This window comes from Bos mutus, chromosome 15, assembly GCF_027580195.1.
Source record: "Bos mutus isolate GX-2022 chromosome 15, NWIPB_WYAK_1.1, whole genome shotgun sequence".
NCBI classification, from domain to species: domain Eukaryota; kingdom Metazoa; phylum Chordata; class Mammalia; order Artiodactyla; family Bovidae; genus Bos; species Bos mutus.
This window is the reverse complement of record NC_091631.1, coordinates 62,121,684-62,138,216: the sequence shown is the minus strand read 5'-3', so window position 1 is coordinate 62,138,216 and position 16,533 is coordinate 62,121,684. Positions and strand designations below refer to the sequence as shown.

The 16,533-nt window shown below is 36.3% G+C and overlaps 1 protein-coding gene across 1 annotated transcript in view; it reads left to right on the top strand.

Annotated features, from left to right (window-relative positions):
* Nucleotides 1-14,836, top strand: part of ACAT1 (acetyl-CoA acetyltransferase 1) — a 29,220-nt gene extending 14,384 nt beyond the window's left edge. The window contains exons 2-12 of the mRNA XM_070384274.1: nucleotides 1,714-1,761; nucleotides 3,094-3,211; nucleotides 3,485-3,580; nucleotides 3,790-3,890; nucleotides 7,232-7,375; nucleotides 7,808-7,958; nucleotides 8,956-9,051; nucleotides 10,895-11,008; nucleotides 11,845-11,909; nucleotides 13,709-13,866; nucleotides 14,375-14,836. Of these exons, the coding sequence (XP_070240375.1) occupies nucleotides 1,714-1,761; nucleotides 3,094-3,211; nucleotides 3,485-3,580; nucleotides 3,790-3,890; nucleotides 7,232-7,375; nucleotides 7,808-7,958; nucleotides 8,956-9,051; nucleotides 10,895-11,008; nucleotides 11,845-11,909; nucleotides 13,709-13,866; nucleotides 14,375-14,495 (1,212 nt within the window). The 3' untranslated portion in view covers nucleotides 14,496-14,836. The remainder of the gene's footprint in view (nucleotides 1-1,713; nucleotides 1,762-3,093; nucleotides 3,212-3,484; nucleotides 3,581-3,789; nucleotides 3,891-7,231; nucleotides 7,376-7,807; nucleotides 7,959-8,955; nucleotides 9,052-10,894; nucleotides 11,009-11,844; nucleotides 11,910-13,708; nucleotides 13,867-14,374) is intronic.
* Nucleotides 14,837-16,533: the final 1,697 nt, after the last annotated feature.

Below are 16,533 nucleotides of genomic sequence, written 5' to 3'. Positions count from 1 at the left end.
GGATGAGATGGTTGCATGGCATCACCGACTCGATGGACACGAGTTTGAGCAAGCTCCAGGAGTTAGTGATGGACAGGGAAGCCTGGTGTGCTATAGTCCGTGGGGTCTCAAAGAGTCAGACATAACTGAGTGACTGAAGTGAGGCAGACTCAAGAGACTCACTCATATATATGTAATTGTGACAGATTTGCATGGTTATATGACAGTAACCAACACATATCTTTAAGTAATTTTCTACCAATTAAAAAAAAAAAGAAAAGGGAAAACTTAGCTGGTAAACCCAGGCTCTTAACCACTGTGGGTGTTTCCCAAGAAAGAAAAGTGAGTCCCAGGTTGCCATGAGGATGAGATGAACATACCGAGGTCTTTATTGGATTTTGCTATCCAGATATTGTTAATCTTGCTCAAAGCCAACAGTAGGATAGATAAAAGCCAGACTGAGTGGACTGAATAGTAAATAGGAGGTGATGACAGGAGACATATTCTAGATAACTTGGAGAACTTCTCTTGTATGGAGGAGCTAAGAAATGGGGTGAACGCTCAGTGGAACTCTGGGTTAAGAGATGTTTGTTTGTCTTTAATTCTTTTAGTTGGGAGGAGCCAGACTATTACTGTGCTTGCAGAATAGTCGAGGAGTAAAGGGGATGAATGATGGAAGAGGGAATGGTTAACTGAAGATGTGGCACCTTTGAAAAAGCAACTGAAATGGGATCCTGGGCAAAGTGGAGAGGCCCAGGGAACTTAGTTAAAGAGAACCAGAAACTTCAAAGAGGTTTAGAAAAGGCTCTTTGATTGCAAGGAAAAATATCCACACTAGCTAAGTAGAAAGTGGCTTATTTGAAGATATACGCTAGGTAAGCTCTTGGACATCCAAAGTTAGGAAATAAAGTGAAGCTGGCCTTGGTGTGGAAGCCTATCTAGAAAATCGTTAACTAGGTTACCTTGTTTTGTCTTTTGTAGTATGCCATGGTCTTTCCTTCCTTTCTGAGTGTATATGTTACATTCCCTTGCTTCTCTGGTTACTCATGGCTTTTCTCTTTACTGTAACCTCTGCTTTTACATGGCATTGCTAACTAACTCTAGCCCCTTGGCCCTTTCACTTCCAGTGCCCATCCTCCAGATGATCAGGTTTCTCAGAGTGCTAGCTTAGTTCATTCCATTTGTGAAATGGGGCATAGTTCATTCCGTTTTTGGTCCATCAGCTCTGGCCAGTGGGAGGAGGATGGGAATCACCTTGTAGGTACTTAGGGCTGTCCCTCCCAGACTCTCTGAGTAAAGGGTGTAGTTGGAAAGACAATGACTGGCATGTTTACTACAAGTAGAAACTTAATTCAAAGTTTGGTCGCAGATAATATGCTCAAATCTTTTAGTATAAGTAGGTTATATAAGCAGCAGCCCAATTTGGGCTTACTTAATTTAGAACTCAGATTTAATTTAAAATTACATTTTATAAAGTTTATACTTAAAGGATTAGAAACTTTAATATGATAAACTTATCAGAAGTTAAAACATACATTTCCAATGAATAGTTAATCAGGTAAGAGTATTGCAAAAGTAGTAATATTTAAATTTCAACAGTAATATATGCTAACTGGAAAATTTAGAAATAATGGTATAATGCATAAAAAAGAAATTACCATAATCCCATTACTGAGTAATATAAAGTGATATAGATTAATACTTTTTACATCATAACAGATATTTATATTACAGGAAATAAGGTATGCAGAGCGAAGTTATGTATCAAAACCCACTTTGAATGTAAGTATAAATTTAAATGTGCTTTAAAGGAAATGTAGTCAATTAAAAACTGCATATTCTTACTGCATGTATAGGTGAGTGTCAACTTGATAGTTAATTACTGAAACATTAAGTCAAACTCCCTTATTACCATAAAATTTTTTAGATCTAGTGCCCTGCATAATTTCTGCTTCTTCCCCAATCACTGTCTACGGTAAACAGCCTTCTCTAAAATTAGGCAGTGTTCTTCCTTTACTCTCGGGGACCCCTGGATATTGTACTGGTACATTGCAGAGGCCACATGGAAGATACTAGAAGAAAGATGCTGAATGAGCTGGAGATTAGACAAGAAGAACCATTACTTGGTCACCTAATGCTTTCTGAAGGGTTCTCTCTTTGTTTCATAGGGATTCCTAAAAAGACTTAGTAATAAGCTCCAACCAGAATGTAGAAAATGGTTCTCTTATTATCTATGATAAATTATGTATGTATGTATGTATTTAAGAGAAAGTAGAAAGCAAGTGTAAGGAGAGAATTGTTAAAATAGTGTTTTGCAGTGTTTAAGAGAGTTTTTATCTATTTTTTCTTCAATTTTATGTTGTTTTATTAATAGTTTAAGAAGTTATGCCTGTGCGACTTCCCTGGTGGTCCACTGGTTAAGAATCCACCTGCCAATGCAGGGGACAAGGGTTTGATCCCTGGTCTGGGAAGATTCCACATGCCGTGGGGCAAGTCAGCCCCTGTGCCAGAACTACTGAAGCTCGCACGCACTAGAGTGCATGTTCTGCAACAAGAGAAGCCACTGCAGTGGGAAGCCCAGCACTGCAACCCGAGGGTATCCCCATTCACCACAATTAGAGCAAGCCTGTGTGCAGCAGCAAAGACCCAGTGCAGCCAAGTAACAGATAAAATACAAAGAAATTATGGCTCTGGCTGTGTCCCAGTTAAGCGGTGTTGCCCCTACTAGCATGCAGGTTCTTAATTCCTAGCCTAGAGTTTCCTTTCAGTGAGGAAGCCCATTAATTAGGATTGTTTATTACGCAGTTCACAAGGGTAAAGTATTCATTTCTTAAATTTTGACTAAGTAATAGAATTGAAACTTATGCTTATGGTCCATGCCTATTTTAGGACTGGTTTGTCTTAGTTTTCTATTAGGTTTTAAGTCATAAAGTGCTAGCATTATACTGGTTTTAGTGCTGTTCAAATGCTGAGATTTTCATCTTTGATGAATAATTAGACATTCATAAAAGTCTGTTTCTTGAATAATGTATCTATGAATCATGTTTATTTATGAAAGATGATTTTGATGAAATATTTAAATGTAATAATTTTTACCATCTTCTGTCTTGCCAGGAAGTGGTCATAGTAAGTGCTATAAGAACACCCATTGGATCCTTTCTAGGCAGTCTTTCCTCTCTGCCAGCCACTAAACTTGGTTCCATTGCAATTCAGGGAGCCATTGAAAAGGCAGGTCAGTAGTTGCTTTACTTTTTGTGTTGAGAGGATAGTGATTCATTGGAACAAATGTTTATTTTGCACTTACTATATACATAACACTTAGAAATGAATTAATGAATGCATTTTTGAATTCTCTTGAAAAGAAGTCCTTGGACTACAGTGTTAGTAATAAAACTCAAAATTGACAAAAACCATTCCTGCTATATAATGTCATGTACTTTACTAGGTAATTACTAATTATTGAGTTGAATAAAATATGGAAATGCTTCTTGCTTTTTTAAAAAAGGGATTCCAAAAGAAGAAGTGAAAGAAGCATACATGGGCAATGTTCTACAAGGAGGTGAAGGACAGGCCCCTACAAGGCAAGCAGTACTGGGAGCAGGTACTAGGAATACATTTTTGCGTTTATACTTGAATGTTTGACATGGCGAAATGGAGGTCATTTCAGCTTAAATAGACTGTAAATGCATAATAGACTTATATTCACCAAAGAAATGTTTCAGATTACAGTTTAACATGCTCTATCTTTATCATAGTTGTATTTGAAAAGAATCTGTTTTTCAAAAAAAGTATGATTTATATTGGTTTTAGGCTTACCTATTTCTACTCCATGTACCACTATAAACAAAGTTTGTGCCTCAGGAATGAAAGCCATCATGATGGCCTCTCAGAATCTTATGTGTGGACATCAGGTAAGAAATACCTTCTTTTCCACTTTATAATTAAAATAATATGCAGTGCTAAGAAAACACTAAAAACCTAAACATATTCCTACTTTAGAAGTGAAATTCTTTCTCGTAAGTGCAGTTCCTGTGTTGTTTCAGACACTGAGGAGTGTTTGGATTTCAGTTCCATTTGAAGTAGAGGTTAGATTGATAGCTGAAGTGTCTCGTATTAAAAGTAGTTTCCAGCTAGGATGTTTTAGTGCCCCCTTTCACTTAGAGATTCTGGGGGATTTAAGACATCATAAATGTTGTATTTGCTAGATTGAGAAGGGCTTTCATTATAAATGAGAATAAGGTGCTTACCCTGGGGATCAAATCATTGATTGAGCCCAGAATTGATGATTGATTTGTAGTGCCTCATGTCCAGGTTTGGCTGTAAAATTGTGCGGCTTTCTATTGGCCTTGATGATTTTGATTTTGTTTGAGACTGGGCAAGAGACAGGCTGCTCAGCAAATAATATGTTGCATCAGGAGACTAGACCTAGACTCAGAACTAAGAGTTTATCAGATCCAAGCCCTTTTTTCAGTTGAAGAAAGAGGTTGAGATGACTACAAACATAGTTACAGGGCTTACATTAGAAAACAGGTGTCCCTATCCCTGTGTAGTGCATTCTGGCCTATCAGGGCATAATACACCAAGGTAAAAACCAGTTGTGAGGTGTCTGCAGATTATTTCTTGTATATATATAAGAATCACAGTTTTGCATACCCTTGCTATTACTTGTCCCTTGCTTTGTTTCCAGTTGTAAGGCAAGGCAGAGGGGGAAAAAAAGAGTGATACCTGATACGTATGCTAAAAACTGAAACGGTTTAGAAAATTATAAAATGAAAAATCTTTCTTCTTACCCTGCTCTAAGTGTCTAATTTATTCATCACTTTCTTGTATATTCTGCCACCTAAGAGCAGAGAAACTTTGGGCAAGTTGCTTAGATTCTGTGCCTCATGTAATATCTTGGAGATCTTTCTTTATCAGCACCTGAGATAGTATTCTACTGAACTGAACAAGTATAATATATTCTGGGGGTCCTTATTGAATGGATATCTAGGTTGTCTCCAGTTCTTCTCTGTTTTAAATAATGCTCCAGAGAGTACCCCTATGCGTGTATCTTTGTGTACTTATAAATACTTAAATCAACTCTTAATTCACTATACTAAACATTATAATGTAGTGGTTAAGAACGGAAAGTCTGGAGCCAGACTAATTTCAAATCCTAGCATTGCCTGTCATCAGCTGAGGAATTACATGTGGACATTCACTGGAGACAGGTGAATAAAACATTTAAAAAAATCTTATCATGTGTAGGTCTTTCTTTTGGAAAAATTCGTAAGAGGAGAATTTCAGAGTCACAGATTTCAAAATTTGGATATTTGCAAATACTTTCCATAAAAAAGTTATACCAGTTACATATTGTCCAAAGGTTGTGAGAGCTTGTTTGCTTATAATAAGGTAACACTGACATCAGGTATTACCAAACCAAACCCTAGTCAAACCAGTGGGTGAAAATGCTCATGAGATTGTTAGGTGTTTGAAAACTGAATGACAAGAATAATTTTGTCTCAGTTGATTCTTTTGTGGTTCTCTAGCAAATGCTTTTAGTTAATATTCTTGATTCATATCTATATTTTTAAAATTATCTGACTTAGAGGAATATTAGGAATTGCCTTATTTTGAATATTATCTAATGATCAATTTTATTTAAGACTGTAGAACTGATAACGATTTCCATCACTTATTTTCATCATCCCCAGGAAATACTCAGTATTTCAGGATAACAGAATAAAACTTATATGAGAACTATTTGAGACTCTCCATATTTCAAAATAGGCAAAATATTTAGGTTTCTTTGGTACGGAGTTTCTGTTTGTCTTTATTCCTAATTAAAGATTGTGAGAATATAACGTTAGTTTTAATTTTATGTTTACATTTATCTTTTATATTAAACTTTGTTTCAAATTAGCCTTTGTAATGCAAATGAATTTTCTCTTGTTGATCTGTAATTACAGGTTGGTTGATTAATATTTACTAAACTTCTATATATGCCAGGCACTAGTTACATAAAAATAGATATGACAAAGTTTCTGGCCTCAGAGGAGCCAGAAAGGCCTCACTAGTTTAGTGAAAAGGTTTGACATATAAATATAGCTACAATACTGTGTAATATTATTAATAAAAGGAATACACAATAATTGGGGAACACGAAAGAAGGAAGGGAGACTATTCCAAAAACGGATGGGGGGAAAAAAAGGGATAGAAATAGGTAGTCAGGGAAAGTGGCTGACAACTGATTTGTTGGGTTGAAGGGGCTGTGTCTTCATTAGTTTTAAAGGAAATGACAGTGTTTTTCTTGTTGGTGAATAGGTCAGAAGTGCAGAGGTGTGTGAATTAGCATGGTATCTTTGAAGACCTTGATTTTTTTTTTTTTTTTTCTTCTTGGCCTTACGGCATGTGAGATCTTATTTCCACAACCAGGGATTGAGCCCATTCTCCCTACCGTGGAAGTGCAGAATCTTAACTGCTGGACCACCAGGGAGGTCTGTTTGAAGACCTTTAAACAATTCTGTATGACCTCCACTCGTGTAGGTCCAGGCATGAGACTGGAAAGGGAGTGAAAAGTCAGATTGTAAAGAGTCTTATATACTATGCTGGGGAGTCCTTTACAGAGTGGAATGACCAGATTTAGTCTAGCCAGAATGACTCAGATGAGTGTAGATGACACTTGGATGCAAGGAAAGGCTTTCTGTCAGATGACCAAGTTAGAAAGTTATTATAGCTGTTTGGAAAGAGTTGATGAGGAGGATCACAATCAAGGAAGTAGGATTATTTCTGAGAACTGAGATTATATTTTTGGCAGTGTCAGTGAAATGAAGGATTTAGAAGAATTTCAGAAGATGGTTTTACATTAAAGATTCTTATTACTGTCTGATTCTGATCTTAATTATCATTACACATTTCAGACCATTTCGTTTTACCAGAATCAAGAGGGTACTTCTTATATTGACTGTATAGCAATGTTTCATAAAGTTCATGTAGAATCCTTGTTGCTGTGTAAAGGGTATAATGGATTTGCAACTACAGTTGATCCATGAACGTAGATTTGAAGTGTCTGGGTCCACTTAATGCACAATTTTTTTTTCAATAAATACGTACTGCAGTTGAGTCTGTGGATCTAGAACTGTGGATAAGAAGGGCCAACTGTGAAGTTGCACCCAGATTATCAAGTGTGGAGGGTTGATGTTCCTAACTATGGTGTTCAAAAGTCAGTGGTACCATTTGAATTAACCCTGGGTTTTTATGTGTTGCTGAGCAGGACGTGATGGTGGCAGGTGGCATGGAGAGCATGTCCAATGTCCCCTATGTAATGAACAGAGGAGCAACACCATATGGTGGGGTAAAGCTTGAAGATTTGATTGTAAAAGATGGACTAACTGATGTCTACAATAAAATTCATATGGTAATTATTGCTTTTTAGTGGAGAAATGCCATCTATACATAATACTGCTTGGTTAAAAATGTTTTTGTTTTTGTTTTCAGAAACTGAAGGATATAAATATGTTGATTTAGCCATTCATTTTAGGAAAATGTTTTTCTATGCTTATTATATCAGTTTGGCTCAATGTTTTAATAAATTGCCCCACACTGACATAGTGCATTTTCTGACTTCTAATAATGGATACCATAACTGTTTAATTATTTCTCCTCAAAATAGCAACTTCTGGGCTAATTCAAGTAGCTGAGATGTGAGTGAGAGAGTTACTGAGTACAGAAAGAAGTATATTTTAAGAACTAAATTTAACTGCTAACCACTGTTTTATGTTATAAAAAGCAAATGTTTTATAAGTTTTGCAGAGTTACTTAGATTCTTTAAAAATTCCAACTTTATCAGGGCAACTGTGCTGAAAATACCGCAAAGAAGCTGAATATTACACGAGAGGAACAGGATACTTATGCTCTTAATTCCTATACCAGAAGTAAAGCAGCATGGGAAGCTGGAAGATTTGGAAATGAAGTTGTTCCTGTCACAATTACAGTAAAAGGTTGAAGGATTATGTTCCAAGATAGATTTTAATTTTTAATAGACTTTACATGTTGCTAAACTTTTTTTGTTGTTGTTGTTGTTGCTAAACTTTTTATGTTTAAGTTTTAAATTGGTACTTTTTAAATTTCAACTGAAAACACTGACACTGCTGCTACTAAATTAGTAAAGGGAAATGTTGCTAGTTCAGAGATAATTAAACCCAATTTAATATCTGATTCCAACTCAATTGCAAATTCCACTATGCATATTTTTTTGAGAAATATATTTATTAGAACGCTTTCTAATATAACTGATAGACTGTTGAACACATGAAGTAAAAAGGGGGTATTTACTAGAAGGCTAGTTGGGTGTTTGTCCCAGAACTGAAAGATGTATGGCAGCAACCAGTCAGCACTGGGAACTTCAGGGATTGGAAGAGAATGGGCAGCACCATTAGGACATGCTGTCTTGGCTTCTCAGTGCTGCTTTTGTGCTCTCAGCTTCCTCCACTGCTGCCTCCATCTCCAGAGTCCATCTGTAGGGCTCTCAGTCACAGAGGAAAGATACTTTCTCACCAACTGCAGCAGAATACATCCACAGTATAGACACATTAACTTGGTTTAGGTTACATTTCCATTCTAGACATAATTACTGTGATGAGAATGATGGAAGACCCAAACTTAACCAAACTTACCCAGCCTGCGTCTACATTGGACGTCTTCCCGTGGGGTTAGAAGAATGTCTGTGATAGAGAATGAGCTCAAGAGAGAAGACAGTGGGATGTGGCTGAATAGAAGATTTAAATTGCATCAAGCTACTTAATAAACTCTTCTTGAAGATACTAACAAATTACAGATGGTAGATTCTTGAGTGGAATTTACTTGGGATGGTATAAGGTATGTGGGCGCACAAAGGGAAGCAGAGACTATCAGGCACCTTTTGCACCGTTTCTTACTGAGCAGGTCATTATTGTCTTTACTGCAAAGATGACTTAATTTAAAAGATTTTTGTTTTAGGTAAACCAGATGTAGTGGTGAAAGAAGATGAAGAATATAAACGTGTTGATTTTAGCAAAATTCCAAAGCTGAAGACAGTTTTCCAAAGAGAAAATGGTTAGTATTAAGAAATGAAGCATATGAAAAAAAAAGTGACAGTATACCATATCTAGTTGTAGAACTGCCTAAGGATTTTTTTTCTTTTTTCTTTTTTTTTTGCCTAAGGATTTTTAAAAAGTAATTCTAGAAAACACCTTGATGTTATTTAACATTTTCAGTGTATCAGGCTCAAATGAAATTAACAAAACATTTATTTATCCAAGGTATATTTTAAATTGTTTAATAATTAATACTTTGTTTTTGTGTATGTGTGTTTGAAGTTTTTAAAAATTATTTTTTATTGAAGTATAGTTGATTTACAGTGTTGTAGTAGTTTTTGCTGTACAACAAAGTGAATCAGTTTATATATATATATATATATATATTCATTTTTAGATTCTATTCCCATTTAAGTCATTACAGAGTATTAAGTAGAGGTTCTTGTGCTATACAGTAGGTTATTAGTTATCTATTTTATATACAGTTAATACTTTTAATATTTATATATAGCCTCTGGAACAGATTGTAGATGACTGTATAATTCAGTTTTTCATTTGCATTTCATCTTGAAAGTTTTTTTGTGATATGAAAGTCAAGTTTACATATTATGTTAAATGTCTATAAGCCTCTGGAGAACTAAGCTGATAGCTCTTTTTTTACTGTTGTTATCTCTAGTCCTCAATAAATAAATGTTGAATGTTTATCTAAATGGGGTCCCAGGGTTCTAAATCCTTCGAGGAGAAAAGGTCACTTCTGCTTTTAAAATTGGCTGTATATAGCTGTGATAATAATCTGAAGTAACTTTTTTCCCCTTTTCTGACTGAGTTTCTCAATGCAAGCTATAGGAGTGGATCAGTGTTTGTTGTTTTTTTTTAATATTGTAACGAATTTTCTCACAAGTTTATATTATAAGGAATTTTCTGTCAGTACAGTAGTTAGGACTCTGTGCTTCCACTGCTGGGGACATGGGTTCAATCCCTGGTCAGAAACTAAGATCCCACAAGTCTCATGGCTTGGCTAAAAAAAAATTATATTGCCAAAGTATATTTTTATAATTTTGGCAGCAGTCTATAGTAATATCTTCATTGGTATTTATAAGGAGACAGGTTAATTGACATATAATTTGTATACCATAAAATTCTCCTGTTTAAAATGTATAGCTTAGTGATTTTTAGTATTCATTTAACTTCAAGTGATTGTAGAGAAGAAGAAATATCTGATTTTGACACTGATTTGCAAAATGGGATGAGTGTCTGCTCTTTTGTGGATAAGGGAAGATGTAGAGTTAGGAAAAACATGAAGTGGTCCTTATCTTTGATGAATTATAAACCAGAATCAAGGCAATGGCACCCCACTCCAGTACTCTTGCCTGGAAAATCCCATGGATGGAGGAGCCTGGAAGGCTGCAGTCCATGGGGTTGCTCAGAGTCGGACACGACTGAGCGACTTCCCTTTCACTTTTCACTTTCATGCATTGGAGAAGGAAATGGCAACCCACTCCAGTGTTCTTGCCTGGAGAATCCCAGGGACGGGGGAGCCTGCTGAGCTGCCGTCCACTGGGTCGCGCAGAGTCAGACACGACTGAAGTGACTTAGCAGCAGCATCCAGTGCCGTTATGTATGCATTTTGAGCTAGCTTTGAATAAATACAAAAAACTAACATAAAAAGACATACTTACTTGCACTGTGTTATGTACACTTACACGTTTAGTTATGTATGTTTCCTGAGGGCAGGACTTATCTCCATCCATATCTTCATGCATCCAGCAACCCAGTCAGTATTCTGTAGGAATTTGTTAAATTGACCCAAGTGAATTCAGTGTGAAAGAATGTTCTGATGTCATGCTCATTGATACTTTCAGGTACAGTAACAGCTGCCAATGCCAGCACACTGAATGATGGAGCAGCTGCTGTGGTTCTGATGACTGCAGATGCAGCTAAGAGGCTCAATGTTAAACCACTGGCAAGAATAGCAGGTAGAAAATGTTCTGACCTTGTTTATTCTTAAACCCCTGTAAACTCTTCTTGATATTGAGATTCTTTCTCAGTAATACATAGAAGTTGGCTTACAGATTTTTATCTGTAAGTCTTACTTTTTGACATAATTTAGTACACATTTTAATTGAGATAGAATCTCCTTTAATATTTTTGTTATGATTTAATTTATATAAGAGAAAGTTTTCAAAAATCTTTTTCTTCTGGATGATGTGTGGGAGAGTACAAGGTACATGTTTTCCTCTGGCATTGTCAGTTAAAATAAAAAGAATATGAGCTTAGGAGTATGAAAAATGTAATAGTACTGGCATTTATTATTAACTATGTGGTCTCAGCATTTCCTCAGTCTCTTTAAGCATATTTGTAGCTGTAAAGTCTGCCTTGCCTTCTTCATAAGGAGTTAAACAGATACCGTTTTGTTTAGATCATGGTTTCTTAACCTCAGCAAAACAAATAATTGTGTTTTGGGCCTGTTCTATGCATTGTAGGATTTTTAACAGCATCTAGTTGGCAGCATCTTCTGCCCACTAGATACTACAATAAGTGGCATTCCACCTGTTGCAAGAACCAAAAGTATCTCTAGATAATGCCAGTGTCCTGGGAGGCAATTCCCTCTTAACTTCCTGTGTGTGAAAATCAATGGCTTAGATGATTGGTATAATTTTATAAAGTACAGAATCTTAGAAAAGGCACAAACAAATTTAAATATTTTAAAAGGTTAGGAAACTTGAATCTTTGCATTTATATAAGTTGTTAGATATAGCTTTGGGTACTTGTAAAAAAGATTTTAATGACCTTTTTTTGTATATATATAAAGCATTTGCTGATGCTGCTGTAGAACCTATTGATTTTCCACTTGCGCCTGCATATGCTGTTCCTAAGGTGAGAACAAAATAATAGATCATATCTCATTCTGCCAATTTCTGCTTTTGCTTATACCAAGGTTGCATGTTTTAGATTTTAAGTGTTATTCATCTGCCAAAGCATAGCAGTAGCTTAGTTTCAAATCTCACTTCTCCTGAAGAAAACAATGAAAGCAACAAGGATAACAACAAAAGTAAAAGAGCAACACACAAACTATGTCTTCAGTGGAGCAGATAAAAACTATATAATTGAATTCCTTATGCTGAACTCACACACCAAGAATGGTAACCACAAAGTGGGAAGTTGGTATGGCAGAGAAAGGGGAACGTTGAGAGTCCAGGGTTCTAGAATTCAAAGCAGATACTCATTATTTAGAAGGAGCAGTCTTCTAAGAGGGGAACTGCTGGTAGCTGGTGTTAGAGTAAAACTACAGATAGCAAGAACTCTACTCCAAATTGTCAGTTTGAGTCTTTGTGGGAAGTTGCTAAGGGGTCACATGAAAAGACAAGAGTGTTTTTTTGGTTTAGGGGTTAAGGGATTTCAGAAGACTGCAGCAAATATTCCTTTTCAGAAGTAGAAGGCCACACCCTGAGAGAGAACTTCTGGGGGTAACATCCAGATTTAAAGAGAAAAAAACACCAGAGGGGAATAGGATAGCAAAGGATAAGGAACAACAGGGAGTGATGACGCTCTGTCCAGAGGTGGCAGACCTCAGAAAACCACACAGTTAAACAGCTTCTGAAAGTGAATGCATCACACTGGAAAGGAGGGGTGATAAATAGTTCTCAGCTAGATTCTGAGAGTGAAAAAAGTGGTTGCACTTAGGTACCTGTTTTATCTCATGTTGTTGAAACTAGGGGAAGCTGTTTGAGCTCTACAGCTTTGAAAACTACCTGAGCCTGCTGTTAGAATAAAGCAAGGAGGAGGGAAAGTTTCATGTTAATTTTTTTGTTGCTCAGAACAAAAAAGTTCTAAAGATAAAGGGCTCTAGCAATATTTTATAAAGATAAAAGCATAAAGATAACATCTGCAATAGCTGAGGAACTATCAGAACAAGAAATCATAATAAGATTTTAAATAAATCATTCACAATGAAGACACAATAGCTCTGAATAACTGTGCCCCACATAACCCAATGGAACCTTTTATAAGGCAGAAACTCTAGGGGATGCAATGAAAAATTATTAGAGATTAATGGAACTCTTTTGACAGGTAAGGGCTTCACAGGTGGTACAGTGGTAAAAAATCCTCCTGCCAGTTCAGGAGACACAAGAGTCATAGGTTTGGTCCCTGGGTTGGGAAGATCCCCTGGAGTAGGAAATGGCAACACACTCCAGCTTTCCTGCCTGGAGAATCCCATGGACAGAGGAGTCTGGTGGGCTACAGTCCATGGGTTCGCAGAGTTGGACACGACTGAGTGACTGAGCATACACACACACACACACACACACACACACAATACACCTCTCTCTTTGACAGATAAAGAACCTAGAACTAAGGAACATATAATCAGTAAAGTAGATCTTAAGAGTACATGTCAAGTATGTACCCCCAAATAAAGACTATGTGTTCTTTTCCATGGAATGTTCAAGATCGATGGAATGGTTAAGAAAATTGTTTTCTCTTTTCAAAATAGAAATATGACAATGCAAATAAAGATGAGAAATTAAGGAATTTCCTGGTGATCCAGTGGTCAGATTCCACACTTCTACTGCTGGGAGCAAGGGAGACACAAACGAAAATTGCAGAATTTTGAGAAGATAAAGTAGGTTTTGACTTAATTATCTGAACATAATCTTTATTTTTTTCAAATTCAGGTTCTTAAAGATGCAGGTTTGAAAAAAGAAGATATTACTATGTGGGAAGTAAATGAAGCCTTTAGTGTGGTCGTACTAGCAAACATTAAAATGCTAGAGATGGATCCCCAAAAAGTGAATATCAACGGAGGAGCTGTTTCTCTTGGACATCCAATTGGGTAGGTAAAATCATAAAGAAAAAGAAAGCTAGGTTAATGGCTATCTTTGTGTTTCTCTCTAAATTTAAACTGCTTCGTGATAATGCCTGTTGCTCTTGGTTTACCGTTTTTTCTTCCTTCTCATCCTTCATAAGCCAAATACCATTTCTGATAGGATCCCCTCTGAACACAGAGATCTGTCACACCTGTTGCTTGAAAACTAATGTTGTTTTATGCTGAAGAAGATAATTTAAGATTGAAGATTATGTTTGGGCTTTTGTGGGGCTTCCCTGGCTGTCCACTGTTTAAGACTCTGCACTTCCACTGCCATGGGTAGGGCTCAATCCCTGATTGGGAAACCAAGCTCCCACATGCTGCTCAGAGTGGCAAAAAAAAAAAAAAGCTGTAACCATTCTTGAAACAAGTCTCCCAAGTTAAAGTAGTTAAATTCAGCTATAAGTCATGGCTAATTTGGTTATTCACACAGTCTATAAACCATTAAAGTACCAAAATGCTTTCTTAATCCTAGGATGTCTGGAGCCAGAATTGTCGTCCATTTGGCTCATGCATTGAAGCAAGGAGAATATGGTCTTGCCAGTATTTGCAACGGAGGAGGAGGTGCTTCTGCCATGCTGATCCAAAAGCTGTAGACGACTTCTGTTGTCTAAGGCGACAACCCTATGTAGCTAGAAAGGCCTGCTATAATCAGGGTGACTTCTGTCAGAATAATCGAGTCTGCCTGTATTGAAACAATTTATTTAAATTTTGATTATTTTCAACTCTTTTTAAAAAATAAGTAAAAAGATCAAATCCCAAAACCTTTTGAGATTATAGAAGTTTTTTCTTCTTCTTTACATTTTTGATAATGTTGAACAGATTTTTGTTATAAAGCTATATTGTTTGAAATACCATTGTGCATGATTGATTATGTTAGTGACTTATAAGTAGAAGCTTCCATGTTAGAGAATAAATCTTAATTTATATTTCTGAAGATTGTTAAAGATTAAGTGAATATTACCTGTCACTAATTTAGATTTAATAGACTCTTCAAAGTGAGAGTAATTATTCTGTGCAAACTAGGGATGTCTTATGTTATTAGTCAAGAAGCCAAAGACATTGTGTGTAGTGTTGCTAGAAATAAGAGGAACCCATGCACTCAGGTCTGAAGTGGGTGCAATTTCTCATAAGCTCATCATTCAGAATTTGTTGGGGGTGAGGTTAGGGATTTTATTTTCATTACTACAGCAGCACAGAGAGTGGGAAAGAAGGTGGAAACTAAATTGCTCAACGGAATGGATTTATGAAGAGAAGAGATTGTCATATTCAGGATGCTACAATGCCTGTTCTTAAGCAGAAAAAAAAAATGCAGCATAAGTATCCTGTGTTGCATCTTATCTAGAAAAAAAAAAAAAAACACATTGTAGGCAGGGTCTATGCACACCGACCTCAGCTGTAGTTCAGAGAAGGGAAAGCTTCTGTCCAAGTTCATACTGACAATAGTGGATGATTGAGGGGACAGAAATGTGGTATTACAGATCTCTCATGGCAAGTAATTCACAGTGACTCCTTATCTTTGAAGGAACAAAAAGATAACATATGGAAAAAAATTGTTCCTAGGACTATGACAGGCTGCTTTCAAAAATTTCTTTGTAGTCGTTACAGCTAGCTCCCTTTTGTACATCATTGTGTGCTAAGTACTGACCTAGAGGCCTTATTTGTATTCACTCCCTTAATCTTTACAAAAATTCAATAGGGTAGGTACCATTGTTATCCCTCCTATATAAATAATGAAATTGAGGCATGAGTGGTAAAATGGAATTCCTCAGGTCAACTACCTGGTAAGTAGCTGAGATGGATTCAGTTCCAAGCAGTCTTACTCCAGAGCTCAAGTTCTTAATTCACTATGTTTGTCTCCTCAGTACTTTCAAATAAGTATCTGTCCTAACTATAACAGGAACTAGGTAAAATACATGGGGGAAAAAAACAAATATAGAATACTTCACTGAAGATAATCATAATTAACATTGAATCCAAAAGTCAGTCATCTGGAAAACACCTGCAAAACTCTCTTAAATCTGGGGGAAAAGAAAATGAAAGAAAAATAAAAATAAAGGACCAACAAGTAAATGGTATTTATTAAAAAGAAAAATAAGTGGCACTCTAAAGCAGTAATTAATATAAGATAAAAACTTAAGATTTTTACTAATTGGGCAGATTTAAAAGGCTTTGTTCCATTAAGGTGTCTTCACTAAAGAGATCAAACCAGTCAATCCTAAAGGAAATCAACCTGAATGTTCATTGGAAGGGCTGATGTTGAGGCTGAAGCTGTAATACTTTGGCCACTTGATGCAAAGAGCCGACTCTTTGGAAAAGACCCTGATGATTGGAAAGATTGAAGGCCAAAGGAGAAGGGATTGGCAGAGGAAGAGATAGTTAGATAGCATCACTGACTCAGTGGATATGAATCTGGGCAAACTCTGGGAGACAGTGAAGGACAGGGGAGCCTGGTGTGCTGCAGTCATTGGGGTAACAAAGAGTCAAATATGACTTAGTGACTGAACAACAAGAACAACTTCATTAACAAAATTAACAGAAATGTTAATGTTCTGGGGAAACGTAGTAAAAAAATTCTTCGGACATCTAGGTAGAAAAATTGGAAGGCTTACTCCTTGTTTCTATTATATTAAC